The following is a 26,791-nucleotide window of genomic DNA, read 5'->3' on the forward strand; positions in this document are numbered from 1 at the left end:
CTTCATGTTTCAATGATATGTTTTATATTTGGGTTTTATACTTATGTTGCAATTGTGATTTCTATTGTGGATGCTTGTGATTAAAGGCCTAAATTACTTGTATCTTGCTATAGTTGTGTCTTGATGGAAGTTAAGGCATATTAGAGCACTCACATTAGCACTTGACTTTTCACCTTGGGAGAGGACATATTTGTTAAGGGATTTCATCTAGATTTCTTGTCCTTGATTAATTCCTTATTGTGAGTTTGAATTATTGGAGTAATTCGTTCCCTATTTTGAATGTAATCATCCACACTTGTTTAACCCAAATTAAATATCTTCTTTAGATTGGCACTAGTTGATTAAACACTTGAACCCGGAAATCCTTCTCTTACTCTATTGTTTTCATCAACTTGCTTTCTTTATTATCCTTGATTACTCTTGCATTTGAAATCAATCAAACACAATTTATGTTAGGATTAGCTTCAATAGAATTGATTAGTAACTAGTGCTTGATACACCCCGCTTCCCTGTGGATTGATAACCCGATACTCCGGGTATTTGTTTGTCACAAAATATGCTACAACCAAATTGGCATCGTTGCCCGGGAAGCGGCGTTTTGAATTGACATTAGTGAAAATTTTTTCTAGGAGTCTATTCCATCATTTTTTGTTAATTTGTTTTTATCTTTGTTAAATTTTTATTTTTTTGTATGGATGGATATGATTATCAAGGAGCCATGCCACCATTTTACTCTTATTCCCATGATTATGAGATGAGTTGGAATATGAACCAAGACTATGGAGGAATGCAACAACAAGTACATTTCTCAAATTATGCCAACTCAAGCCAAGAACATTTTTATGAAGGCTCATCTCAAGCATTCACATCACAATCTCAATGGTGCTCCTTTTGTGGTGGGAATCACTTTGTGCAGAATTGCTATATACTCAACCCCACCAATCATGTTCCTCAACAACCTACTCAAGGATTTTGTGCCAACATGAGTCAAGCGACTTATCAAGGAGGCACATGACCAAGTCCACAACCCTTGTGGTGTATCTTATGGGAGGACCTCATGAGGCGAAAAATTGTTTTATCTTTGATCTTAATTACTAATATGATAGGTGAACTCTAAACCCTCTAGTGCCTCCATACCAAGAGTTGTCCTTTCCAAATAAAGGTTATGAGGTTGATAAAAATGAAAAAGAGCATGAGGACTTTGGAGAGGAAGATGATGGGATAGTTGATGAATGCATTGAGATGGAAACTTTGAGGGTTCAATATTCTTTTTTGTTTTTTTTTTTATAATTATTTTTGTTAATTGTTGTGGCTTAGCTTTAGGGTTTAGGATTTGGCCATGTGCGCACTTAAACCATATATGGGATTTGGTTACAAATTACAAACATCAACAATACATATTGGACTCAAAAAAAAAAAAAAAAAAAAACCTTGGACACAACTATTTTAAGGGGTTAAATTATAATATTTAAAGAGTAAATATGAAATGGGCAAATACAAAAAATAAATACAATATTTAATCAAGATAAAATTAAGAAAAGGAAAGAAACGCTTAAGCTTTCTCCTCGATCCTATCAGGGCCATTACTAGGCAAAATCAATTAAATTGGGCCCTTGTCCAAGGTCCAAGTTTGAAGGGGGCCCACCCCACCGCTTTTATATATACACTATAAATTTACGGTTATAAGCTTTAGCAGTTGAGTAGCGTAGCCGAGAGCATGGAGATCTGCAATTCCTTCTTCGCAATAGTTCGGCAGTCCGTCATCGATCGGAAACGACTTGTAAGTACTCATAATTAATTAATCCCTCTTACTTCTTCTCTCATTTATGCCTTGAAGGCGAGGTTTAGAGATCGATTATCGTCATTATTGTTAGCATTTTTGAGAAACAGAATCTTATGATGATATTATCTATTCAATTCTACTGCCTATAATGTGTGAATAATTACAAGTTGGGGCAGACCTCCGCTATAACCCCATCTGATTATTGCATGCAAAACGAAGCTTAATTGTTATCAACTTGCAATTGGTATTAGTTATATGTAAATGAGCCTACGTGATCGAGTTGGTACCTGGATATTTGTCTGTGTTGCATTCTTAGGTCTGAGTTCCGCCTCATAGATTGTATGGGTGCTGGTGTTGGGCTTTGTATATTGGTAGTGTTGCAAAAAATCCTGTTGGCCGCCTAGCGTATTACCATAATTAGTGGTCTAGGTGGTTGGCCGGTTAGGCAACCGACTAGGCCAGCTAAGCGTGGTCTAGGTGGTTAGACAACTGGCTAGGCCACGTAAGTGTGGTCTAGGTGGTTGGTTGGCTAGGCAACTGACTAGGCCACGTAAGCTTGGTCTAGGCGGTTGGCTGGCTAAGCAACTCACTAGGCCACCTAAGGTCGCCTACGCCTCCTAGGCTCGGACTAGGTTGCCTAGTGCTGATTAGCTATTGTTAACTTCTTTTTTTAAATAGGTTATTTCACTCAAAATGATATCGTTTTGAGTGTAATAACCAAATTGTTCAAACTCTAGATGTTTTTTAGGTTAATATTTAATATTTAATATTTTAAAATTAACTATTAAAGTATTAAATTGTTTATAATTATCAAGTCTACAAAAATTTTAAAAATTTAAACCAGTTTAAAAAAAAAATACACTGGCAACTAGGTGCTGATTAATTGCCGGCTAGGCGCTTCGATTTTTTCAACCATGTATATAGGTTTATTTGTGTGTAGGGGAGTACTTATTGAGCGGTTGTAATGTTTAATTTGAATGTTTTGTTGATAGTTGATTAGTTGTAGAGACATATTTGTGAATTGTATGAATTGCTACTTAAGTAATTTATCCTTGTGATAGCAAAAACAGTTCAGCGTGAGTGAGCATTTTAGTGATGGTGTTGCACATTGTGAACCTTCAGTTTAATAATGCATTGTTAATATGTGTTAAGATACACTTAATATATATTGTGTTGTATTTTGGGTAGGACTATGTGTTCTTCTGCTCATCTAATGTAAAAATTTGCTTCCAATAAATATATTTCACCACTAAAATAGTGTGAGTGTGGATTTCATGTCTTTGCAATACACATGCAGAGGATCCCAGGGGAATTGATTCAGAAATACAAGGATGAACTCTCTGACATTGTCAAGTTCTGTCTCCCTAGTGGTGGTGAATGGGTCGTGCACTTTAAGAAGAATAAGAAAATGGCATGGTTTGATGATGGTTTTGAGAGCTTCATGGAGGATAACTCTATTGGCATCAACTACTTGTTGCTCTTCAAATATACAAAAGACTCGCGATTTAATGTCCATATTTTTGATCTGACTGCGACAGAAATTGATTATCCATGTAACTCTCATGGTGCTCAGAAGAGATGTGACTCCGTGAAGGGAATCCTGGGTGGTGGTGGGGATTGCAGCAGCGGAGATGATGGGATTGATCAGTCTATCTTTGGCTCTGGCATGAAACGACAGAGAACAACTTCACTTAAAGAGCAAAGAATGTATCACTCTTATGAAAGCAAGGTGAGAAAAGTGAAGGAGAGGAGTGTGATTTTAGAAGGGAGTGATGGTAAGTATTCTAGTGATACAAGTACATGAAAAATTTGTTTACTATAGATTTTGTTTTTATGCTTGAATTTTGATGACAGTAAGACTAACCTTGTTAACAATATTGGTGTAAAAACTGACATGTTAAGACAGTTTGAGACATTTTAAAGTCAAACTTCAAAATCTTGAGGGCTTCAAGCTAAGGGCCCTAACCCAAAATGTTTTGGTGATGCAGTTTTAGACCCTCCTTAGAGAGGGTACATTTAGACATTTAGGTCATTGCAATTGGTTACTACTGTAATATATAAATGGAGGAAATTGTTAGTCCACTCCCAATCTAATCCTATCCCATAGTAGTCCAATTAAGTATTATTGTGACTGTAACTCAGACATGTGCAAAATTTTATGCTGTTTTAATGAATTGCAGATGCAAACAAACATAACATTCCTAAAAGGGAGAAAATAGAAGGGAATGTTGTGTTTCAGAACCCTCATGTCGCAGTCAGGCTGACAGAATCCAATGTATTACGTATAAGTATGGTGAGTCCTATCAGAATATGTGTTAGTTGGAATTGCTGATGGATGCACAACATATAGATGTTTTCCTATATCTTTTTTTAATTTGATTTGATTATTTGATGATGATGATGCAGTACGTGGCAGCGGACTTTGTAAGAAGTCTTCTGCCGGGTAAACCTAGATCTATATATCTTGAGGATGAAAATGGGAAGAGATGGATAGTGAAGTGTAGATTCAGGTCAAGGAGGGTGAGTCATTTGTCGTATGGGTGGCGACCTTTTGTTCAGCACAAAAAACTAGTAGCGGGAAATGTTTGTGTTTTTGAGTTGGTCAAGGATTCCCCAGCTGATAAACCTGTATTGAAGGTGTACATATTCCCTTCCTGGGAAGACTTGCCCCAGATTGCCTCGCATTAGTTCAATAGCTAGCTATGTTTGGGTTTAATTGTCAAGTCCTTTTGACATTAGGTCAGGTCGGCTCAGGACAGGAGATCAATCTAAGTATCTAATATTCTCCTGCCATTAATCTCTTTAATTTCATTACACAGCTTTGACTCCTTGAATCTTTGTTTCAACCACAATATCAGCACAAAGTGCAACCCCATATTTCGTATTTTATATTCATTAAACTCAAAGATATTGTCCTGTCAAGTAGTTCAAGTGATCGATTAATAAACGTTTAGTCTTGCTTCCAATGGCACAAGTGATCGATTAATAAACGTTTAGTCTTGCTTCCAATGGCACGGTGGATTCAGAATATAGTCTGATAAAATGGACAAGAGAAATTTATAGTTATAATGTATATCGAAATGAGAGAAATTTTTAGTTATGTTGAGTATAATGAAACGTCGTTGGGCAACAAATTTAAGGAATACCTTCAACATTTGGTGTCTGTTAAAGGGCCATTAATTTTTAAGGGCTCAATCTCTTACAGTGGGGAAATGGACTGATCCATCCGGTTTTCGGCCCTTTTTTTTTTTTTTGGTTAAGATGATCTGTTTGATATGTGAATTCTCTTGATTTTGAATGAGAAAAATGACATTTTCAGAGAGATATCAGTTTTAGGGTTGTATTCAATCATGACTTTTATAAACTTTTAAAGGCTTTTTATGAACTAACAATAATAATAATAATAATAATAATAATAATAATAATGAAATTATGTTTTGGATGAAAAACCTTCCATTTTTTAGCACTAATGGATGGTTGAAAATCACAGGATCCCAATCATGTACAACTATATGATTAGAGCATTATTTTTTTGTTTTTAGTATTTGTGCCGTAATTTTATTGCAGGCTTGCAAGTTGCAACATGCATTTACTTTAGACGAAAAAAAAGAAGCAGTTTTTGATTAATTTGTTGATTGTTGATGATGAATGTAGGTACATAGTTGATCATGTCCAATACCCACTATACCCTAATAGGAAATTGCTTTCTATAAATCTCTTCCCTCATGTGATTAAAGATTTGCCAGAATTGTAAGAAGAGGACCACTTAAAAGACTTCAAAACCAACAGAAAGGGCCTTAGTCAGACCATTTTGAATAAATTTAAAGTAGTATGTATAAGGGCACCATCAATATCATCAACATATATAAATTATTGCACCACCAAATACTCTTATTAACCAATTCCAACACAGAATATTCAACTTTATCTATCTTTATTAATAATTCTTTAGTTGTATTCACTTTTATCTAAAAGAATTATTATTATCTTATATCGATAGGTCTTCAATTATTATGATCTTGTCTAGGTATAAACGATAAGATATAGTGCACAAATATAGCCATATCGGACTTATTCTTTTGAGTAATAATTAAACTAACTATGCCACTATATATATATAGTGAGGAATTATTGGAATGGAGTGATGATTGGTTGAGATGAAAAAACAAGAAAAATATATAGGAGAAAGTAGAATCAAGCATGTGTACGTTAATATATATATATATATATATATATATATATATATATATATATATATAGAAGTGAATTGAAATGAATTGAAGCATTTCCCGAAGAGAGAATCGAATCAGTCCCCTTCCCTTTCTTTCTTTTTGCTGCTTTTTTACCATTACCCAAGAAAATGGTGGGTTGTGATCATCATATCTTAAGAGTAATGCTTTTCTTTTTCTTTTTTTTTTCCTTAAATTTAATTCCCCTTCTTTTTTTTTTTTTTAAACTTATTAATATTCATTGCCATCATGTTAAGTATAAATCATAATGAAGCATGGAATTTATACCTCCAAAAATTGACTTGGTTTATGTGCAAGCAAATATTGACACGTAAGTTAAGTTTAGAGTTTACTTTATTGATGGGTAATAATATCTATAAGACTTTATATATATTCATCTTTTAAAATAAATTATAATACTATAACTGAGTTTGACAAAGATTAGTGGTCTAAAAATAAGGATAAGATTCACTCTACTTTATATATGTTTATTGTCTTCAAACAAAATGTTCGATCTACCATATAGGGTATGGTTTTAATCACTGCAAAAAAAAAAAAAAAAAAAAAAGATATATGCCCCTTTGAATAAAATTGATGGAGACTCTAAAGCTTTAGTGATGGAGGTTGATAATACAGGAAATGGTGTGTTGTTCTTTACACCTATAGAGAGAGATGTTGAAAAAATAAAATGAAGAATTGAAGCTAAGGGAAAAAAGAAAAATGACAGCGAAAAAGGTAGGGAAGGGGTAAGGGAAAAAGAAAAGATATATATACTAAAAAAGAAAAGATGGTCAAATTGGACCTCGAAGACTTCCTCTTCCATCATCAGCTTCGACTATCTTTATCGAAACTCTACCATTATTCTTTCTTCTTTTTTTGAACCATTTTTCCTTTGCCTATTATCATCACTTCCACTACATACATACCTTATTTCATCCTAAACCAACCTTATAAAACCACCAAACCAAACCCACGACTTATTATTCCACCCACATCGTCCTACGTGCCCTTTTATTTTTATACAATATTTTAAATATATTATAACTACATGAACATATAAATAAGTAAGAGCCAATTACTATGTAGTGTGATGACACCTTTGTGGATATATAATGGGGCATGAATTCTTTGGACTGAAAAATATTCAGAAAATATAGAATCACTTTCAGTTTTGGTCATACAATTATTAACATAGCGGTATGTGTTTTTTCCATTGAAAATGAAGTGGTTGGAAATGGTTAATTTATGTCTTAAAAAATCATTGTTCAAGATTGAACTTGTAAATTTACCTTAATTTTCTCTTTCCCTCTCATTATTTCCCTGCCATAGACAAACTATTGAGATGAAACACCTAACTTTCTTCCGAATATGTGATTTTGACCTAGATAAATTGAATGCATAATTTTTCTCGACGTGGAGAGTAGGAAAATATATGAGGGAATGAGAAGACTAGGGTGAATTTATAAGTTTAGTTATGAAATATTTAAGTTTTGGAATTGCATTTTAATATAAGAAAAAACGCAAATACATTAATAATTGATGTATCAAAATTATTGGCGTATATAATCAGGGAACGGAGTTCACTATACTCTTATAATTAGAAACCAAAAGCATCATTTTTCCAATAATTAATACATTAAGAATGCTGATAACTACTAAACATAAATATATAATTCTATTTAGTAAAACTTGAACACCTACCTGACCTAGAAGTCATTAGATGCGTTTTGACAGTATTTAGTAATTAAATTAGATAGTATTATATTAAAAGTGAAATTACGTATTTTATAAAGTGTATTGTCAGTACCACAATTGCACAGCAACTTTTTTTTTTCTTAAAAATTACGGAGAATTTATTAGACAAATTATTATTTAATTAAAATATTTAAGTAAAGAATGAGAAGCAACGTACATAGAAGTTGTAGCCATGCAACTTTAACTTTAGCTTCGATTTCAGCTTCAGAGATACGTCCATTTTACGATATCTGACACACACGAGTGTACATCCTCCCTCCTACCACTCCCAAAAAATATACTCTCTATGTTTTTTTTTTTTTAATAATAAAGTTTTCGACTATTGTAAACTTCATGAATTAGTTCTCTAGACGCACAACAAATTGTATATTTTCACACGCGAAAAATTTAATCCAAATTCAAACCTCAGTGTTTGAGGCATGAATCAAACCTCTACACTGCCATTGTGAGCGATTTTATTTGGCGTTTCTTATTTAACATGCATAAATTGTATTTTAAGTGCACAATTATGTTATTTATTTACTAATATATAATTAAATTTCAATTTTACTGCATTAGGATAAAGTAGAATTATTTACAGAATGGGCCATATATGGAATAGTGAATAATAGTGAGTGGGGTCGTTATAGGTATATTCATGTAACATTTTTGTTGCGTTCCTTCTTATCCAATACACATATATACATACATTAAACATCCAAAAGCAGAACCTATGCACCGTGGCACTTCTGTGGGCCCCTTATTCTGCTGTTCCTTCTTATCCAATATTCAGCAACCAAGCAAGCACCTATTTCCAAGTGGCATTACTATACACCTCATGATTCAAATTAACAGATATTTAATTTAATTTAAACTAAATTCTAATACAGCGTATCGACCATTGCCAACTACTATGTAATGTGATGATACATCTGTTACTATTTTAAATGAGTAGTTATAGGATCGAACCCCGTGATGAGAACATTGATTTTTTGGATTGAAATATATTGAATAAGTATAGAACAGATACTACATTCACTCTTGAATTTTAAAATCAACCAACAAATTTGGTAATGTAGAGTTGAATATGTTACATTCTTAGTAATTAAGGACTAGATAAGGTTGTTTTAAAAATTAATGGTCAAATGTGAAAAGAATTAATAGGTCAAAGAATTTTTAGTGGAATTAACTCTTTAATTTAAATACAAGTTTATTTTATTACATGGATGTATCCTCTGTGTGTGTATATATTGATCAATAAAAAATGAATATAAAAATAAATGAACTCTTTAAATTTGCTTTTCTCTTCCTTTTACATATAATGTTAACTATGCTATCCAACACAAACTTGGTCACGTACGCTTTAGTGAATTATACCCTACATCACACTATACTTTGTTTGACATATTTATATTATAAAATGACAAATAGTGTTTATAATAATGAGATTATATTTTACAAACCAAAACAATAATGCTTACAAACATTAATAATGATATCATTAAAATGTTTGCAACAACATTCACTTCTTTGATTTACAAGAGAACCTGTAGTCATTACTCAAATATGTACTCTTGGTGAAACTCAACTTATGACCTTAATTGGCAAGGTAAATTAGTATACATTGCACATAATTGATCAGATTAAAAATATCAATAGAAAGCTTTCACATTGAATCAAACTTGAAACTTTGTGGGTACCAAGGATTAAACATTAACTTCTAATATTGTGGTTGAAATTGAGACTATATATTAGGCTTGCATGATTATTTAGTCATAATAACTTGATGATTTGGTCATCCAAGTTGATGGTTAGAATATTCTAAATCTCTAAAACTCAAATTTCATTTCAACAAGACAAAATAACTCTAACTTATTCCTTTCACAAAAAAAAAAAAAAAAAAAAAAACTCTAACTTATTTGAATGAGAGACACATGTCAAGCAAAGCATATCAAATCGTGCCATCAATCTCAAGAAGTGACTGGTCAAGCAATAGGTACAAGCAGTACCTTTTGCACTCTCTGATCTAGTGTTGTTTAATTAATTTTTACGAAGTGAAACGAGATAATATTATATAAATCAGACTTGTTACCCCTTATTAAGAAGTTGAATTGATTAATATTCTTAAAATGGAACTCTCAATGCAACTATCAATATATATATATACACATATACATACATACTAGTATTTTTGTTGAGCAAGAACACTTAAGAAATTAAATTTGTTGCAAGCTAAGCAACCAAAATTGAAGGGGCACACATCATTAAATCATATGGATGCATGGCTACTCACTACTGCAGACATATCCCAACCCTCTAGAAGCCGCCTAAAAAGAAGGTATGCTCTGTAACAGCTAATAACTTTATCAAATTTCACAACACCTAATTATAATTTCTATGTTTGGAATCCTCAGATCTCTTATATTTTATTTTATTTAATTATCCCTTTTCCATAATTACTTTTATTATTGTTTGTGATTCCACTCCATTCAATTGTTGAAGAATATGAAAAAAAGAACAACTAACCTTAGCCCTCCGGCCACCACCTTGATACTTGATACTCTCGAATTCCGAGGAACTTGCTACTATATAAACCTCTCCAACCACTACCAATTATTCACAACCATTTCAATCCTCTCCTTAGCCTAGCTACCTATCCTATCCTATCCTATCCTGCTTCATTATATAATATTCTTCAAATAAAACAACCTTAGCTTTTTTTGTGTTCCTTGTACTGAGGTTAGCTAGGCTTTAATTTGTTCTTCAATTTATTTCTTCATGCAAATGATGTTTTTTTTTTTTTTTTTTTTTTGTAATATAATATGTTGTTGGGCATATCATGCAGATAAGAAAAGATGAATAGGCCAGGAGACTGGAACTGCCGGTCATGTCAGCACTTGAACTTCCAAAGGAGAGACAGCTGTCAAAGGTGTGGAGAGCCCAGACCCGGCGGTGATAGGGGAGGCGACTATGGGAGCTTCGGCGGAATGAGAGGCGGCGGCGGCTCCTCCTTTGGAGGCCTCACCGGCCCCGATGTCCGTCCCGGCGACTGGTACTGCGCCGTCGGCCATTGCGGTGCCCATAACTTCGCCAGCCGCTCAAGCTGCTTCAAGTGCGGCGCCTTCAAGGATGACTCCTCCGCCGCCGGCTTTGACGCCGACCACGTCTCGAGGTCCCGACCCGGCTACGGCTTCGGCAGCGGAAGTGGTGGTGGCAGCCGCACCGGTTGGAAGTCCGGCGACTGGATTTGTACTAGGTATACATATTATATATTAAATCTAGGTTTCTTTAGTTTTAATAAACCCTTTCTGTTTATAAGTGTGATGATATTTCTGTTACCATTTTAAATGGGTGGTCAGAAAATCAAACTAGGTAAGCATTGATTCTTTAATTTAAATTTTTGTAAAATAGATACTACCTTAAAAAAAATCATTTTTCAACTATTATTATTATTTCATGAGATAATAAAATATAAGCTAATAAATTTGAAAACATATATATAAGATAGGTTTCCTCATTTAATTTGTGTGTATAAAAATGATATATGCAGGTCGGGGTGCAACGAGCACAACTTTGCTAGCCGGATGGAGTGTTTCCGATGCAGTGCGCCCCGGGACTCCGGCAACAAGTATTCTTACTGAATTCAACGTCGATTCTCCATTTTTGGGTAACCAAATATATATCTTTAATTAGTTTTTTTAAAGTATTATTAAAATAAGAAATTAAAGTGAACATTTTTTGTGCTTTAACTTTTGAATTCAGGTTTCACAGTCTAAGAGAGAATCAAGAAAGACGATCCAGTCAAGAAGATAGTATCGAAGCTCATGCTTTTTTGCCACTATCATGCACCAACTTTGTTTTTCTTTTTTCTTTTTTGCCCGCTAAATTTTTATTTTTATTTTCTAGGCAGCATTAGATTTAATTATCTCAAGAAAAAAAAAAATTATGTTCGATCGTGTGAGGAGTTGGACTCTTCATTTGGTGAGCTTTAAGTAATGTTAGACATAGCCTTGTACTTCGATCTGCTTGTTCCAATCTATTTAATATCAATGTGTGTTATGGATATATAAATCGAATTTAATATAATATATATATTCCTAGTATTTTATTGTAACAAATATTATTGCTTTGCGAATCTTAAAATTTTCGAAATTAGATAATATAAAATGAAAAAAGAAGAGTACGACGTGAACACTGTACTGCATGATTAAAACGCATAACATCTTAATGCTTTTATTCGTACGTGGACCACAAGTGGAATGGCTTTTGGTACACTTAGCAATACATGTCTTCATGGATCTTGCCACCTTATAATTTGAATCAGATTTATGTATTTTCATACAAAAACAGAAAAATAATTGATTGTATAGAAAACAAATTTGGTTCTTTGCTAAATAATTGCACGTGAGGAGTGAATATATTTATAATATGCATGTGAAGAGTATAAGCCAACATATTTTAGAGCTTGTAATCAAGATTAACACTTGAATTTCAAGATTAATCCTCTATATTCTCACATATTCAATACTAATTAAGTATGGTTTTTAAGTATAATAACTGTTAAGGGTGTAAAACAACTTTTTAACATTATATTAGAGTCAATTCTTAATTTTAATTTGTTTGCCCAAATTTATTATATAGAAGTTTTGGGTCTATATTTCACTTATTTTTATTGGATTAATTTTTTTTACTCGAAATGATAAACTTATTGAATAAATTAAATGAATATATATACACACAACTCATATATATATATATATATATATATGTATGTATGTATGTATGTATGTATGTATGAATATCTTGGCCAAAAAAGCAAAGCAAAAACTATGAGACAACAGCTTGGCCACAACTATGCAAAGATGTTTCGGATGTTGATTTTATTAATTTTTTTTTTCTTTTGCATTCCCTCAAAGAATTATCACACCAATAACCTAACTAGTTAGTAGTCAAAAGAGGTCTAAGGCCATCAGAAGGAAGATCAAGAGCACAAATTCTCTTGCTACCAGAAATATCAAATTTATAATAATGAGAAAATCTACAGAAATTCTAATTTGATAGAGTCTAAAAACAAAAATGAAACAAATAAAATAGTTTTTTTTTTCAAAATGGTCCCTCAACTATTGATGAGTGTATTAGACAGAAAATATGTGAACGGACTAGAATACCCTCCAATTTAACGCTAAGTAAACATAAATCCTAATGTAGAACTGAATTAGATGAGTTTTTGAAAGTCGAGGGTCCATATTTGGTACAATTGAAAATTGAAATGCAAAATTGAGAATGAGTAATAATTGAGAACCATTTTCAGAAAAAACTCTGCCCTTAAAATTATCATCAATATTCATTTTAGCAAAAGGCTAGCTACTTCGAAAGATTGAGATTAAATGTCAAATTTTGCAATATTTAATATTAAAATACTATGTTTATTCGAGTGGTATGTATAATTAATGTTTTGTAAACCTGTTTTTACTTGAGGTTTAGTATTTAATATTTCAATGTTGTCATTTAAAAACTATTTTATTATTGTACAGAGGTTTAGTTCCAAATGAAAATCTTTGTTAACATGTGAAATTGTGTATCATTGTGCAACATGATCTTGTGATTTATAATTTTTTACTATTGTACCACTGCACCACTCCAAACATCTCAATCCGGCTTCTTATCTCTCATCTAAACGATAAATAGGAGTTCACAGGTTCATATCCAAACATAAGTTCTCACCTAAAACAGTATATACATATCTCCGATGTGACATACCTAATAATTAGCTTAGCAATAACCTAGCTTTGCGTGTTGCCCATCCTATTTATCCATCCACTTGTTGCATTGCTATATTGCAAGTGAAAAGTAAGTTAGCAAGCATTTATCTTAGCTTACATGAAAAAAAAAGTTGCAAATATTATCTCATCTTCTTTTTGTGGCAAGAAAATTCGTAGTCATCACTTGAAAGTGTATACTGATCAAATCAGATAAATCTTATTTTTGTGTAATAATGCGCAAACCACATATGAGAAGTAAATTATACTAGAAAAACTGTGTGACAGACTTGAGAAATTCAAATATAAGAATCATGTATGTTACATTCCCTTGGTGACCCCATAACATAATTTCATTTTCTAAAAAGCTAGATAAGAGGATTGGTACTTTGGTGGAATTAATTTAGTGAGGTTGCAATGAAAAAGGTGATACTAATGAGCATATTTAATATATATTTGACATAGGATTCCAAAGGTTTTGTGGTGCCCTCTTTTTATGAGTTCATCTCATTGACCTTGTGGGCATGTTAAAGTAATAACAAGGTAGGACGACATACATGCATAGATATAAGTGGTCAAAAAGTAAACACACATTCAATTGTCTGCTACTACACTCCATTATTTAGCTTTTAGCAAGATTCTTGCTTCCCTTTAAGCAGGCTTTACGTTCCCTCATGTGGTGTTTTAATTTTAGACAATCAATTCAAGTACCACACCTCATTCACTGTCATTTCACTTTGATGTAAACATGAATCAATTGAATGCGCAATTATATTGGATATTTTCTTTTCATTTTAATTTTTTCGGCTCCTTTTTGCTAACTAGCTATGTGATGGGTATATATGGAGCATATATTGTGTATATATATTGATCCCGTCGTCCGACCTGTTCTGCATGCTTCCCAAGCTCCTAGTTGGAAATTAAGGTTGACCATCTTGATTATGAGTTCAGCATCCAAAACGTCTATTTAACCGTCAATTCAACCCAAGTCATATCGAAATTGACATATATGTGTCATGATTGATCTGACTGACCATTGCCTAGGACCACGTCACTTGTGTTGACAAGATCTCCACATGTACTCTCTTCCTTCATGACGGTAGAGAAGACTTTTGAGACCAAACACCATGGTATACTTCCGGACCCCAGCAAGGCTTCATACCTCATTTGCTTGTAATCGCACATTGTATTAAGGCATTTCATCTATAAGATCACTCTAATTTGATGTATTTACTCTAATGTCTTGTATATATGTGTACTGTATAGTTCCTAGACCATTTATGTCAACACTATTAAAAAAACGAAATAATTGATTTATGTTTGATTTAAATAAACACCGGCCGGATAGTCATTTTAATTAGTATGTACAAATATGTTTTAATATGTTGAGTACAACCAATAATAATTTTAAGTGGTTACATAGTAACATCTAATAAGCTTGTTTTGTTTACTATTTTCCCACTTATGTACACAATAATTTAGCTTTAATTTAACACTTCATTTTTCAATCTACTGAAGATTGAAGTTCCATTTGTTAACATTTGGTTAATTAAAAGGAAATAGACAAAGCCAGCAAGTATGAGCAGTTTGCTCAAACTTCGGAGGCGCTATTTGATGAGTCAAACTGTATTAGTCTTGTAGTGGTGAAAATACGAGATGATACATGAAAAAAATAATAACGAATAACCAGTTTCAAAATAATGCATGCATACAGTGCAAATTAAAGTGCATAGGTAGGTTAATGATGAATACAAGCATCAATAATTTGGTGGACCAAATGAAAATTGAATATATGTTTAATATATGAATATGAAAGTGAAAGTTATTATATGATGATTTGAAGAAATTATATGTGTATGATTCCAAAGCTCTTAATTTCATGAAGACATGAGTACAAGTCCTAAGTCCCACAGGCAACAACTAACATATATACCCATCATCAGCACTACCCTTGTAGAGAGAATAATATGGTCAACTTTAATGATGAAGTTAAGTGTCAGATGGTCCCAAAGCAAAGCAATGGGTTTTAAGCACACTTTCACAGGTTTAATAAGCACTGTAATGGTCAATGATGGCAAAAATAACAAAGCTTTTATCCCAATCCTCAGTGCATCAAAAAGATTTGCCTTTGAATCTCTCTTTAAGAGTTCATGCATGCATATATGCCCTTATAGCTTTAACCAACACTTCAATTCTCTTTTGAATTCAGCTAGCTAGGCCACGCACATTTTTATCTTTTTGCTATGGGACCCTTTTGCTTAATTGCTACTAATTTCATATCACATCTTTCTATATCTTCTACTTACTAACAAACAATTTTATATATCATTATTATTCACAATTTCACTAATAATATAATATAATGTTGCAAACTACCTATTAAACTCCTAGTTTACCCCATCTCTATAAGCCATTAAACTCCTAGCTAGTATACCCCATCTCTATAAGCCATTTCTTCGTGAAATATATTATGAGTTTGAACCGATATAGTAACAACTAATGAAAAACTAATTATTATTTTATATTAATTTTGTCAAAATTAAAAATAAAATATTCTAACGCATATAACATAGACATGTTTGTACCTTACAACTATAGGACTGATATGAATTCATCGTTCTGCTTGCAGAGCTTAACTTTTAAACTGAAAAAAATCTAGTAAAAACCTCTTTAACATGAGTATTCCTTTACAAGCTTAACAACTATCAGTTGGAGAACCTTATAAGTTATTTTGATTTTATTAAAAACAGCTTATTCTAAAATATTTATCCAAAGTGAGCCATAGTCCTTCAACTTTTGTAATAAAAAAAAATGGCACAGGTACTTGAATCTCAGCTATCAAAGGATTCAAAACACAGGAGACAGCAGAGGGTGAGAGACAGAACACAAAACAAAAGTTTAAGGAAGCCTGGTTTCCACAATATAATGGTGTAGCATTATACTGAGATTAGAGCTCTCAAATCAAAATTGAATTAATGCAATGCGATTATTCAAGCCGGGTAATATTGGGTTACAAAACTTCTCTGTCTCACCAGCTCGTCCAGATCCTGAACTATCTTAAATACAGCATCTGGCCTGGCCAACCTAAGAGCATTTTGTGACATTGCTTTGAGTTCATCCTGTCTTGGACCGAACCAACGACCGACTATGTCAGCAATCTCCTTTGGTGACTTGGAGAATTTTCCGAATCCGTTCTCTACCACATATGGCACATTTCCCGCTTCCTGGAAACATATACACAATTTAGGCACAGACACATACAGTTATGTCGCTAACAGAGGCATAGATATTTCAACCAGATTTAGTTTTGCATTATGCTCTAATCACATACCAGTTCTGCACTCACACTGAAAATGTAGAAAAACAAAGCATCCAACATTCAGTCAGATTTAGCGAATCTAAGGCAACGAAGTAGGATTGCTAATTTGTGGTCGGTGTGGATAGTGTGAAAAGATCAAATTTTTCAGGAGGGGGAGTCATGGACCAATATGGCCACAGGTGTAGGTGTATGCCTTCTGTTAGGATTTAATGCTGGCATTAACTAAAGGACCAAACAAGGTAATGTTAATATAGAATGGGGGCAAATTATACCATGGATCAAGGCCCAACTTGCATTTACCCTAGTCCAAAATAACATTCAAATCATGCGCTTGCAGTTAACAGATTATGTGCTTATAAATAAATTAAAGTCACATAATAGATTAACTACAGACACATAATATGTTAACTGCAGATATATAATTTTAGGATCAGGGTCCACAATGCAATGCAAGATGGACCCTGGGCCATGGTATAACAATTGTAGAATGGAAACAAAGGCTGCTAGTTTTGTAGCTTTGGGATAAGACTGTCAAAACAGGTAAATTTGTTATAGGACAAAATAAATTCCAGACAAACTTTACTAATTAATTGAGCTGTAAATTTAAAATATTAGAGTCTAGAGATAGATGCATTTATACAAGGTAAGAAAAAGGTCTCAAAAATATAACTAGGATCGATGCAAAAAGATTACAAAACTGCAAGTTACTTAAATACAGGTTCAAAAGCTCAGTCTTATAATAGCAAGCTTGAGGGAACTACACATTCACGGGGTTGTCTTCATAAATCCCATTTGTCCAAAGAAAATGCAATGGAGGAAATTCATATGTGGATTAATTAACAAAAACACAAGGAAACTTTTGCAATGAAGGGGAAAAACAAATCAGATTGAATTAATAGTCTATCACTCTATCAGTAGATAAAAACTCCAAAGTGGATAAATGAATCACCTGTCCAGCAATGTAACCATTTAGAATTATAGGTAGTCCTCGAGTCATGGCTTCTGCAATAGTTCCTGGGCCAGCCTAAAGAAACCACGCAAGAAGAAGAAGAAGAAACATTACATTCTATGAATTTATCTTCATTCACAAGGTGAAGAGAAGGTGTTGATTGTCATGATTTCATTTTTTGTTTAAGGTGAGGAGAAAAAGAGTAGCCACAGCTATTGAGATTTACCTTTGTTATAATGCAATCACAAGCTCCCATACATTCCTCCATTTTAGTAACAAATCCCTTCACCTAAAACACACAATTGCTCAAATTCACTTGGGTAAAATATCTTGAACACTCAAGTATATAATTAAATTAGTACAAAACCATGTAGAACCCAAAAAAACACAAATACATTGCAATGTAGCAATCAGCATACTGAAAACAAAACACCACACAAGTCATGCAAGGCAGAGTAAAAGATATAGATGAGTCATCTAACATGTACTAAAAGCAGTTTGACTAGTAATACATTCATGTTTGCAGATAAATTTGGGGGAAGGAAAGAGAATATATATATATATATATATATATATATATATATATATATATATATATATATATATATATTCATCAAAACTAAATATAGAAGGCACCTATGATGAAGTTCTAGAAAATGTATACCTGAACAGGAATCTTCCAGTCAACTGAAAGCAATTTGTTGGCAAGCTTCTTATTGCGGCCACATATTATGAGGATTTGCCCTATTGGCCCCCCGCGCCTTTCATCATAAAGTGCATCTTCAAGTGCCCGGGCAGTGGCTTCAATGGGACCCATACCTTCTCCACCACCCATTAGGAGAACTGCAGGAAGATGTTCATCCATTCCAAGCTCAATTCGCAATTCAACCTAAAAATTATTTTTAGGACGAAATATTGTATATCAAACATACCAATAAAACCTAACAACAATGCTGAAGCAAATAAGCAAATGCAGGTAACATTAAAAATATAATTAGTGAAAACAGGGCAAGGAAAGAAACAATAACAGATGTGATCATGTGAACTAAGTATAAATCCACAATGTCACAATTACATCTTGATGGTGGCAGCATGAATGGCACACTACAATTTCATGGGTCAAAGTGCATGAATTTGCTTTGCTGAGAGGTACTTCATTTTTCGGTACATCTTATGGGGGGACAAGGGAGGTGGGATTTGAACCCAGGCCTATTGTACAAAAGGGTATAGCTTACCACTACGCTACAATCATTATTATATTATGGACTATGGTCCAAATTGTAAGATCGACCACTAACAGACAAGTTCATTTTTAATATACTAAAAATTCATTTTTAGTGTGTACTACGGGTTCATTTTTTAAAGGTTCATTTTTAGTGTATTTCCTAAAATGAATATATAGAACATTAAAAATGAGCATTCAGTATACTAAAAACAAAGTGGTCCACCTTGCAAGTAGACCATGGTCCATGGTATAAATTGCCACTAAGCTACATTCAAAACCTGCTGAAAGGTACTTCATAATAAAAGGCATCCAGTGATGAGTTTTAGAGATATTTGGTTATGGTAACTGGGAAAACAGGTAAAAGTTCTAGCTTGAAGAACTTGTGAATCTCTTTCTTACAAATCATTGTACTTTTCCTCTCAAAAATGCAAGTTTGCTTTACTTGGTTGAATTCAATTATGTTAGCTTCAACTATTTTAAGGGCCCTACAATAGCATATATGTGATTGAGAGGTTTGATATATTTTGCCATAGCTAAAGAAATATAATTACTGCTGAACTCTAGTTGACAAGTTTAGGCAGTGGTGCAGTAACGACCCCATGAGGAGGTCAGGAGGGTAGTTATTCAAAATCTCCACAGTTCAAATCGAACAAAGTTCTGCTCCCAATCCCACAAAAGCTGTCTGCATTTCCTTTTTAGTACATCCCAAAATATTGTCAACTTTGATAAAATAAACATCATCAAATAATCTTAATTTCCTACATTACCCTTCTAATAAAAGCCATAAAGTCAAAAACTTATCCACTTTTCAAGGGCACAATAGGAAAGGCAGGTACTTTTTCCCCACTTTCCTTAAAATTTGTATCTCCAGTAAACAAGCCAACTTTTTTGGGACACAGGAAATACAATAGATATTGCAAAAATGAAAGGAAAAGAGAAAGACATATTAACAAAGTAAAAGATGGAGCATTTTGCTCAAATCTGGGATAGTAATATGCAATTCGATTTTACACACTATAATCTAAAAGGCCCAGCTTTAAAAAAATATATAGAAAACTTTGCAAAATAAACAGTACTGTAGTAAACTACTGAACAATGGAGACGAAGATAATACTATTTGAACTAACCTTGGGCCGAACAGGTTTTATAAAGGATGGTCTCAATGGAAGCCCATAAACTTTTATCTGAGAATGTTTTAGACCTGCTTTCAATGCTCGCCTTGCAACCTCTTCTGAAGGGCAATAGCACCTTGTTACTAACTTGTGAAACCTACAAACAGAATGGCATACAAGATCAGAGATTTACAAAAAATAGTATGCTAGATGACCAACCATTGTACATACCATGTTGGATGACAAGTGCATAAATCTGTTACAACAGTTGTAAATACAATCTTCTTCAACAGACCCTTAGATCGCAAGATGCGGAGTGGCACATGTTGCATTAGCGGATGCACACTGATAATAATATCTGGTTGGTATTTCATTAGACCTTTGGCAACCTCTCTACAAAAGTGCAAGAGACAAATGTTTTACAGTGGGTACAAGCTATACTTAGGATGCAGTAAAACATAATTGATTCAGACCATAACAGAACATCATAAACAATTAACAATTTGTAAGGAAAAAAAAAAAAAGAGCAACAGTAATAAGATGAACAAATAGTGAATGTATGGGAACTATAGTACTTGGAAGTTTTAAAAATATACTTTACAGTCCATTTAAAGTGAAAGACCAATGGCATCAGATGTAAATCAATTGTTTAAACAATCACAGAAGAAAACAGTTCCAAACAATTGAATGAAGTGACAAGTCCAGCACAAACTTCTTTGGTGTAACAATGGTTATTGTTACAGTATAGCCTGTAGCATATGTCAAGAAAGTGATGTCTTTTGCCTCTGTAATTGCTCAAATCTATAATATAACTATAGGGCTAGCCTCTCAGTGTCTCTTGTACTTGCAATGTGAAAAATATACCCCAAGTCCCAAACTCATTGCAGCCATGGGCTTTCCTCTAGTTGTAGAGTTTCCCACGTGAAAACTCATGTACCTTTTTTCTTTCACGACTGTTTCAATTTTTTTCATTATTAACAACATTTTCCTCGTGTAAATGATAGAATCATAGAATGTGAAAAATGGTCCAGTTAAGACCATTGACTAAATAAGCCATTTTGGTTCTCAACCTTAGTTTGATCAAAAACCAAGTTTGAATGGAGCACAGGCCACAAAACATTATACACCAAACTAGAAAGTTTCATTGATATCCAACTCTTCAAGAATGCTCTACAGGAAATGTCCATATTTTCTTTGCTCAGTGGGAATAAACCCAATTAAAACAGAGCAACTCTATACACAAATTTATCATACTTTGGAAAATTACAAATTCAGTGTCACAATCTCTTATAATGCAAATCATCAAACCAGCAGATGCAATTACCCAATAAACTGTACTCCTGCCCAAAAAATAAAAACAAGGAAAAAACTAACTATTTAATAAAGAACATCAGCTCTTGTTCTGAAACTAAACTAAGATCAGTAAGATTATATTAACAGATATTTATAACAGTTCTCCTTGGCTGACACGCCTGTCATTCAGTATTTAAATATTTTATATGTAACAAAAATAAGAAAAATATAGAAATTCATCTGACCTAGCAATAAATGTTGAAGTTGCAGCAAAATTTGATTGATGAATGACACGAGGAGCAGAGGCATAATATGTCATTTTCCACAAAGTACCATGTTTCACCAAGAAGTTGTAACTCCTTGGCAATTGGTTAAAAGGCCAGGGAGTATGATCTGTCCACAAGTCAGTAATAAACACCTGCAACAAAACACTATTTTGATCTGAATTATGGATCACTATGCTTCTCCAAAGAGAGCCAAGGATATGCTCCATACCCCTATTTGGTAAAGCACATACCTATAGATTATGAATATGTGGATGGTGAATAATCAATAATATCAACTCAAAGTTACAAAGTTAGTTATTGATTATAGGTTAACCAAGGACCTTATAGTTCTAGCAATATATGCCTGAGACTCCATATGAGAAGTCTCAAGCAATCCCATTCCACTCAACTGTACAAACAAAATGGACAATAGGCTAAATGAGCTTTAAAATTGTTGTACAATCTATAACCAATAAATCAATAATCTTTCCCAAGCTGCAAAAAATAGTATCATGATATCATCACAACCTAAAAAAAAGAACTTTGCAAATCAAATTGACCTGATACTTGTCTCCAAATTCTTCATGAAAAGCTGCCTTAATGGCCTCAGCAGAGGCCCTGTGGCCCCCGCCAGTATCACTCATCAAGATCAGCACATTTTTCGGAGAATCCGTCCCAGCCCCGTTATTAGGCATCCCCTCATTCTCCAATACGCCATTCCCATCCTCATTCGACCCCTTACTCTCTACAGACCCGACCCGAATCGAGGCGAAGCCAAGCGGGATTTTCTCACAATGAAGCCTAATTGCTCTGTTGAACTGAGAGATGACTCTCCTAACGGTTGAAGAAGAAGTTTGGCCCCTTGCACTCAAACACAGTTTCTTCTGGGCCGCATAGCCATGAACGCAGAGGTGGTTAGACACGAAATTATCGGAAGCAAAGTTGGAAGAGTGATCAAGCACAAAAGTGGCCAATTTTGAGACAATCCCAAATGGGTTCGTGGTCTCTTGAGGAGACACAGATGAAAGCCACATAATTTGGTTTGGTTACTGGGGAAAATGCTCTATACTTTTCAGGAAATATAACTGGGTTTATCCATTGGAGTCGAGTTAGATAGAAAAGGCGAATAGGATGTAAGGATTTTGAGCAAAGACAAGCAAGAGAAAACGAAGTGACAGTGAAGTCATTTCGATTGTGGCTCAGAGAGGAGAAGCTACACAACAATACTATACGCACAGGATATACCCTGTCCCTGCGAATGTGCGCACCTCAACCGTATATGCACATTTTTACATGTCCCAATTCCCAAATATTGTTGAAGAATATTAAATAATTTTTATTTGACTTCCATTAAAGAAAATATTTTAATATTATTTTTTTATACATATGAATTGAAGGAAATACTCAATGGATTAGTTTAAGTGGCAAGTGAGCTCTCATGGTAATTTTTCCTGAGCCAGCTCCCGTGCACCCGGTGAATTTACCAAAGAAAAAAAAGGAGAGCGTGTTGAAACCCAAAGACCACATACAATCATGGAGAAACAATCCTTTAGTAAGACTATTTGTAAGAGCATCCTTGGTAGTAAGTTTTTTTTACGATTTTTGATAAGTGTTCGTAAGTGTAATTAGGAAAGGGAAAATGAGAAGGGATGAAAAAAAACAAAACAAAACAAGTTTGATTAAAAAATATAAAAAGTAAAGGTTTTGTCGGGCGTGTGTACTGTACGTTCCTGCTGGGCGTAAGCGTAACAGCCACGCATGGCTGTCACGTGTGATATAAATTTTGTGTGGGTCCCAAATGTCAGAATAATAATCCATTCACTTGCAGGATGATTTTTTCCCTTCTCTCTCTTGCACTTCCCTCCTTCAATGTGGCATTTTTTCTTAAAAATCCTAAACAATTCGCTGATGTGGATGCTCTAAGATTACAATTAATTCTGTTATCCTCTCTAAATACATATACAAGTTTAACTTGGGGGCTATTCTTCATGTCCCTATACTTCTCACTTATATTAAACATAGTCCTATTAATCTATAAAATTGTTAACAATTAAGTTTATTTGATATCATTGGTTCTGCAAGCTAAGTATATAATTATTCACATGAATAATGCGTATGATATGATGTTTTCAAGCACAAATTTTATAAATTTGGCCTAACTACTTTCATTCAATAATCTTTTTTTTTTTTGGCTTATAAAAAAGTTGCATGTACTATTCAAATATGTACTTTGAGTGAAAAATCACATAAAAACAAACCAATTTGTACAAAATAAATTGACAATCCATCTTATTCTTCCCTACACTCTACGTCTTACTCAACACACACAAAAAGTACCTCATAACCGCACTTAGCTAGCTTGTTAATTTCTTACGGACTCAACTCCTCATTTTCTTGGCATAAAATAAATAATTTGTTTACCAATAAATACCTCACTAAATACCTTATTTTTATTTTACATCTAACATTAAAACTTCCGAAGATCAGAAAACCTGAAAATAAAACATGGGCAGTAGAGACGAACACCACCTTCTTTCAACCGAGATCGTGAACCGTGGCATTGAGGCGTCGGGGCCGGACGCCGGCGCCCTAACATTCTCGGTGAGGGTTCGCCGGCGGCTGCCCGATTTCGCACAGTCGGTGAAATTAAAGTACGTAAAATTAGGGTATTATTACGTTATAAAGAACTGGTTGTGCTTGGCCGCCACGGTGCCGCTCCTCACGGTGGTGTTCGGCGTGGAGGTGGGGAGTGAAAAAGTGTGGGGAAAGATATGGGAAAATAGTGGGCGCCCTGATGATTTTGGTGTTGTCATCTCCCTTTTGGGTTTGCTTGGTTTTACTCTCTTCATTTACTTCATGGCTAAGCCAATGCCTATTTACCTTCTTGACTTTGCATGCTGCAAACCAAGTGATGATCTTAAGGTAGGGTGGCCAACATCACTATATTAATTACTATACCTTCTATATTTCATTTATTAACAAAAATATATTATCCTAATTAAATGTAATTTGTATCACATCTGATCATGCCGTCTAATTTCCTAGCTAACTATTGTCGTTGAAAGTGCTCATTTCGAAAGAAGTAAATGCAATGCTCTTCCATAAGTGTTCCTTTCTGAAAAAACAAATATAGTTCTCCTTTTCAGATGAGCACTTTCAGTAATAGTTGGCTGAGAAATTAAACAGCAGTACTAAATGTGATTTATATGTGATAGTTAGATGACCAAAAAGGTTGTTTATATATGGTTTGTTTTACATTATATTGTGTGGCAGGTGACAAAGGAACAATTCATAGACATTGCACGAAAATCAGGAACATTTGAGGAAAAAAGCTTAGAATATCTAAAGAGAATGCTGGAATCATCGGGAATTGGAGACGAGACATATATCCCCAAGTCCATTGGATGTCCAGAAAAGATTAAGAAGTTGAACAACATTCGAGCCGAGGCATCGCAGCTTATTTTCGAGGCGATCGACAAAGTGTTGGCGAAGACAAAAATAAGGGCGAGGGACATAGGAATCTTGGTCGTGAATTGTAACACGTTTAACCCGACACCGTCGCTGTCGGCCATGATCATAAACCACTACAAGATGAGGAGAAACATTCTAAGTACGAATCTGGGCGGGATGGGTTGTAGCGCCGGGATTATCGCCTTGGACTTGGCATGTGACATCCTCCGAGCAAACCCCAACCGCTACGCTTTGGTTGTTAGTACCGAAATAGTGAGCGCCACCTGGTACTCCGGCAACCACCGCTCCATGCTCATCCCTAATTGCTTCCTCCGAACCGGCTGCTCCGCCGTCCTCCTCTCTAACCGCCGCCGCGACTACCGCCGCGCAAAGTACCGCCTTGAACATATTGTCCGTACTCATCAAGGCGCAAAACACCGTGCTTTTAGGTTTGTTTCTTCACCTAGCTACCACCCCTCCCAGCTAATTAATGTGCTTTTGCTGTGAGCTATAGTTTTAATTAAAAAGAAAAAATGTATAATTAAGACTAGCAGATGTGGACCTGGACACTGACCAGTATATATTTAAAAGAAATACCTCCAACGCTCCTGGTCTGGGTCCTGCTAGTCTTAACTAGTAGCTTTTCAATGACTAGTACACTAAAAATTATAGCTCACAGTGAAATCAAACTTTATTTCTTTTTATATAGCTGTCACATTTTTGAGATATAGGACACAGTTGAACTTAATCCTTCACTGATCTCCGCCCAACAATTACTCTAGCCACCAATTATTGAACATAACTCTTCACCGTCTACCGTCCAACAGTACTGATAGTTAAACTGCACATCCAAACCTAATTATGCATGCGTATATTGTGCAGGTCTATCTACCAAGAAGAAGATGATGAACGCATAAAGGGATTGAAAATCAGCAAAGATTTGGTAGAAGTAGGAGGAGAAGCTCTCAAGGCAAACATCACAACATTAGGGCCACTAGTCCTCCCTTTAACGGAGCAGTTCTACTTCTTCCAAACCCTAATTAGGAGAAAGCTATTCGGAGCTAAAACCAAGCCTTACATCCCGGATTACACCATCGCTTTCGAACACTTCTGCATAAACGCAGGGAGCAAGATGCTGCTGGATGAGCTGAAGAGGAACCTGAGATTGAGCGAGCAGAACATGGAGGCCTCCCGGGCGACATTGCATCGCTTTGGGAACACTTCTAGCAGCAGCATTTGGTACGAGCTCGCGTATTTGGAGGCGAAGAAGAGAGTGAAACCTGGAAATCGCATATGGCAACTAGCCTTGGGGTCGGGGTTTAAGTGCAACAGCGCCGTGTGGGTGACACTGCAAGAAGCTGGGAATCTTTCGAGGTTTAATCCTTGGCTCGATTGTCTAGATAGGTACCCTCAACAAGCCATGTAAGACCAAATTAAGGTAATGCCCAATTCAAATTTGACCCCTGCCCAGCCCTAATAGAGTTTAATTTGGAGATGGAGGTGAAGCCTTCACAGGGAAGGCTGGTTTGGAATTGAAGGTGGATAATAATCTTAATAAGAAAAAATGGTTTTTTTTTCTCTGTATTTTTTTTTACATATGAACATGTAATGTAATTATAATGATTTTTTTAAAAATACGATTTTCAATTTACATGAATGATTTATTTAAGTT

The 26,791-nt window shown here is 34.4% G+C and overlaps 4 protein-coding genes across 4 annotated transcripts; 3 read left to right on the top strand and 1 right to left on the bottom strand.

Annotated features, from left to right (window-relative positions):
- The first annotated feature begins 1,711 nt into the window (after nucleotides 1-1,711).
- LOC116007394 (B3 domain-containing transcription factor VRN1-like) lies at nucleotides 1,712-4,709 on the top strand. The gene is made up of 4 exons (XM_031248053.1): nucleotides 1,712-1,780; nucleotides 3,081-3,558; nucleotides 3,964-4,076; nucleotides 4,190-4,709. The coding sequence occupies exons 1-4, from the start codon at nucleotides 1,718-1,720 to the stop codon at nucleotides 4,469-4,471; spliced, it is 936 nt and encodes a 311-aa protein (XP_031103913.1). The 5' UTR covers nucleotides 1,712-1,717; the 3' UTR covers nucleotides 4,472-4,709.
- Nucleotides 4,710-10,334: 5,625 nt separating this feature from the next.
- On the top strand, nucleotides 10,335-11,834 carry LOC116007091 (transcription initiation factor TFIID subunit 15b-like). Its single transcript, XM_031247678.1, has 4 exons — nucleotides 10,335-10,485; nucleotides 10,592-11,002; nucleotides 11,297-11,413; nucleotides 11,509-11,834. Exons 2-3 carry the CDS (start codon nucleotides 10,602-10,604, stop codon nucleotides 11,385-11,387), a joined length of 492 nt encoding a protein of 163 aa, XP_031103538.1. The 5' UTR covers nucleotides 10,335-10,485; nucleotides 10,592-10,601; the 3' UTR covers nucleotides 11,388-11,413; nucleotides 11,509-11,834.
- A 4,543-nt stretch (nucleotides 11,835-16,377) lies between these two features.
- LOC116007458 (probable monogalactosyldiacylglycerol synthase, chloroplastic) lies at nucleotides 16,378-22,886 on the bottom strand. Its single transcript, XM_031248132.1, has 8 exons — nucleotides 22,230-22,886; nucleotides 21,649-21,821; nucleotides 20,342-20,503; nucleotides 20,126-20,267; nucleotides 18,438-18,662; nucleotides 18,000-18,062; nucleotides 17,774-17,848; nucleotides 16,378-16,729 (listed from the first exon to the last, which is right to left on the bottom strand). The coding sequence occupies exons 1-8, from the start codon at nucleotides 22,701-22,703 to the stop codon at nucleotides 16,496-16,498; spliced, it is 1,548 nt and encodes a 515-aa protein (XP_031103992.1). The 5' UTR covers nucleotides 22,704-22,886; the 3' UTR covers nucleotides 16,378-16,495.
- A 1,288-nt stretch (nucleotides 22,887-24,174) lies between these two features.
- On the top strand, nucleotides 24,175-26,545 carry LOC116005971 (3-ketoacyl-CoA synthase 10-like). The gene is made up of 3 exons (XM_031246204.1): nucleotides 24,175-24,591; nucleotides 24,943-25,568; nucleotides 26,002-26,545. The coding sequence occupies exons 1-3, from the start codon at nucleotides 24,175-24,177 to the stop codon at nucleotides 26,543-26,545; spliced, it is 1,587 nt and encodes a 528-aa protein (XP_031102064.1).
- Nucleotides 26,546-26,791: the final 246 nt, after the last annotated feature.

Source organism: Ipomoea triloba, chromosome 15 (assembly GCF_003576645.1).
Source record: "Ipomoea triloba cultivar NCNSP0323 chromosome 15, ASM357664v1".
NCBI lineage: Eukaryota > Viridiplantae > Streptophyta > Magnoliopsida > Solanales > Convolvulaceae > Ipomoea > Ipomoea triloba.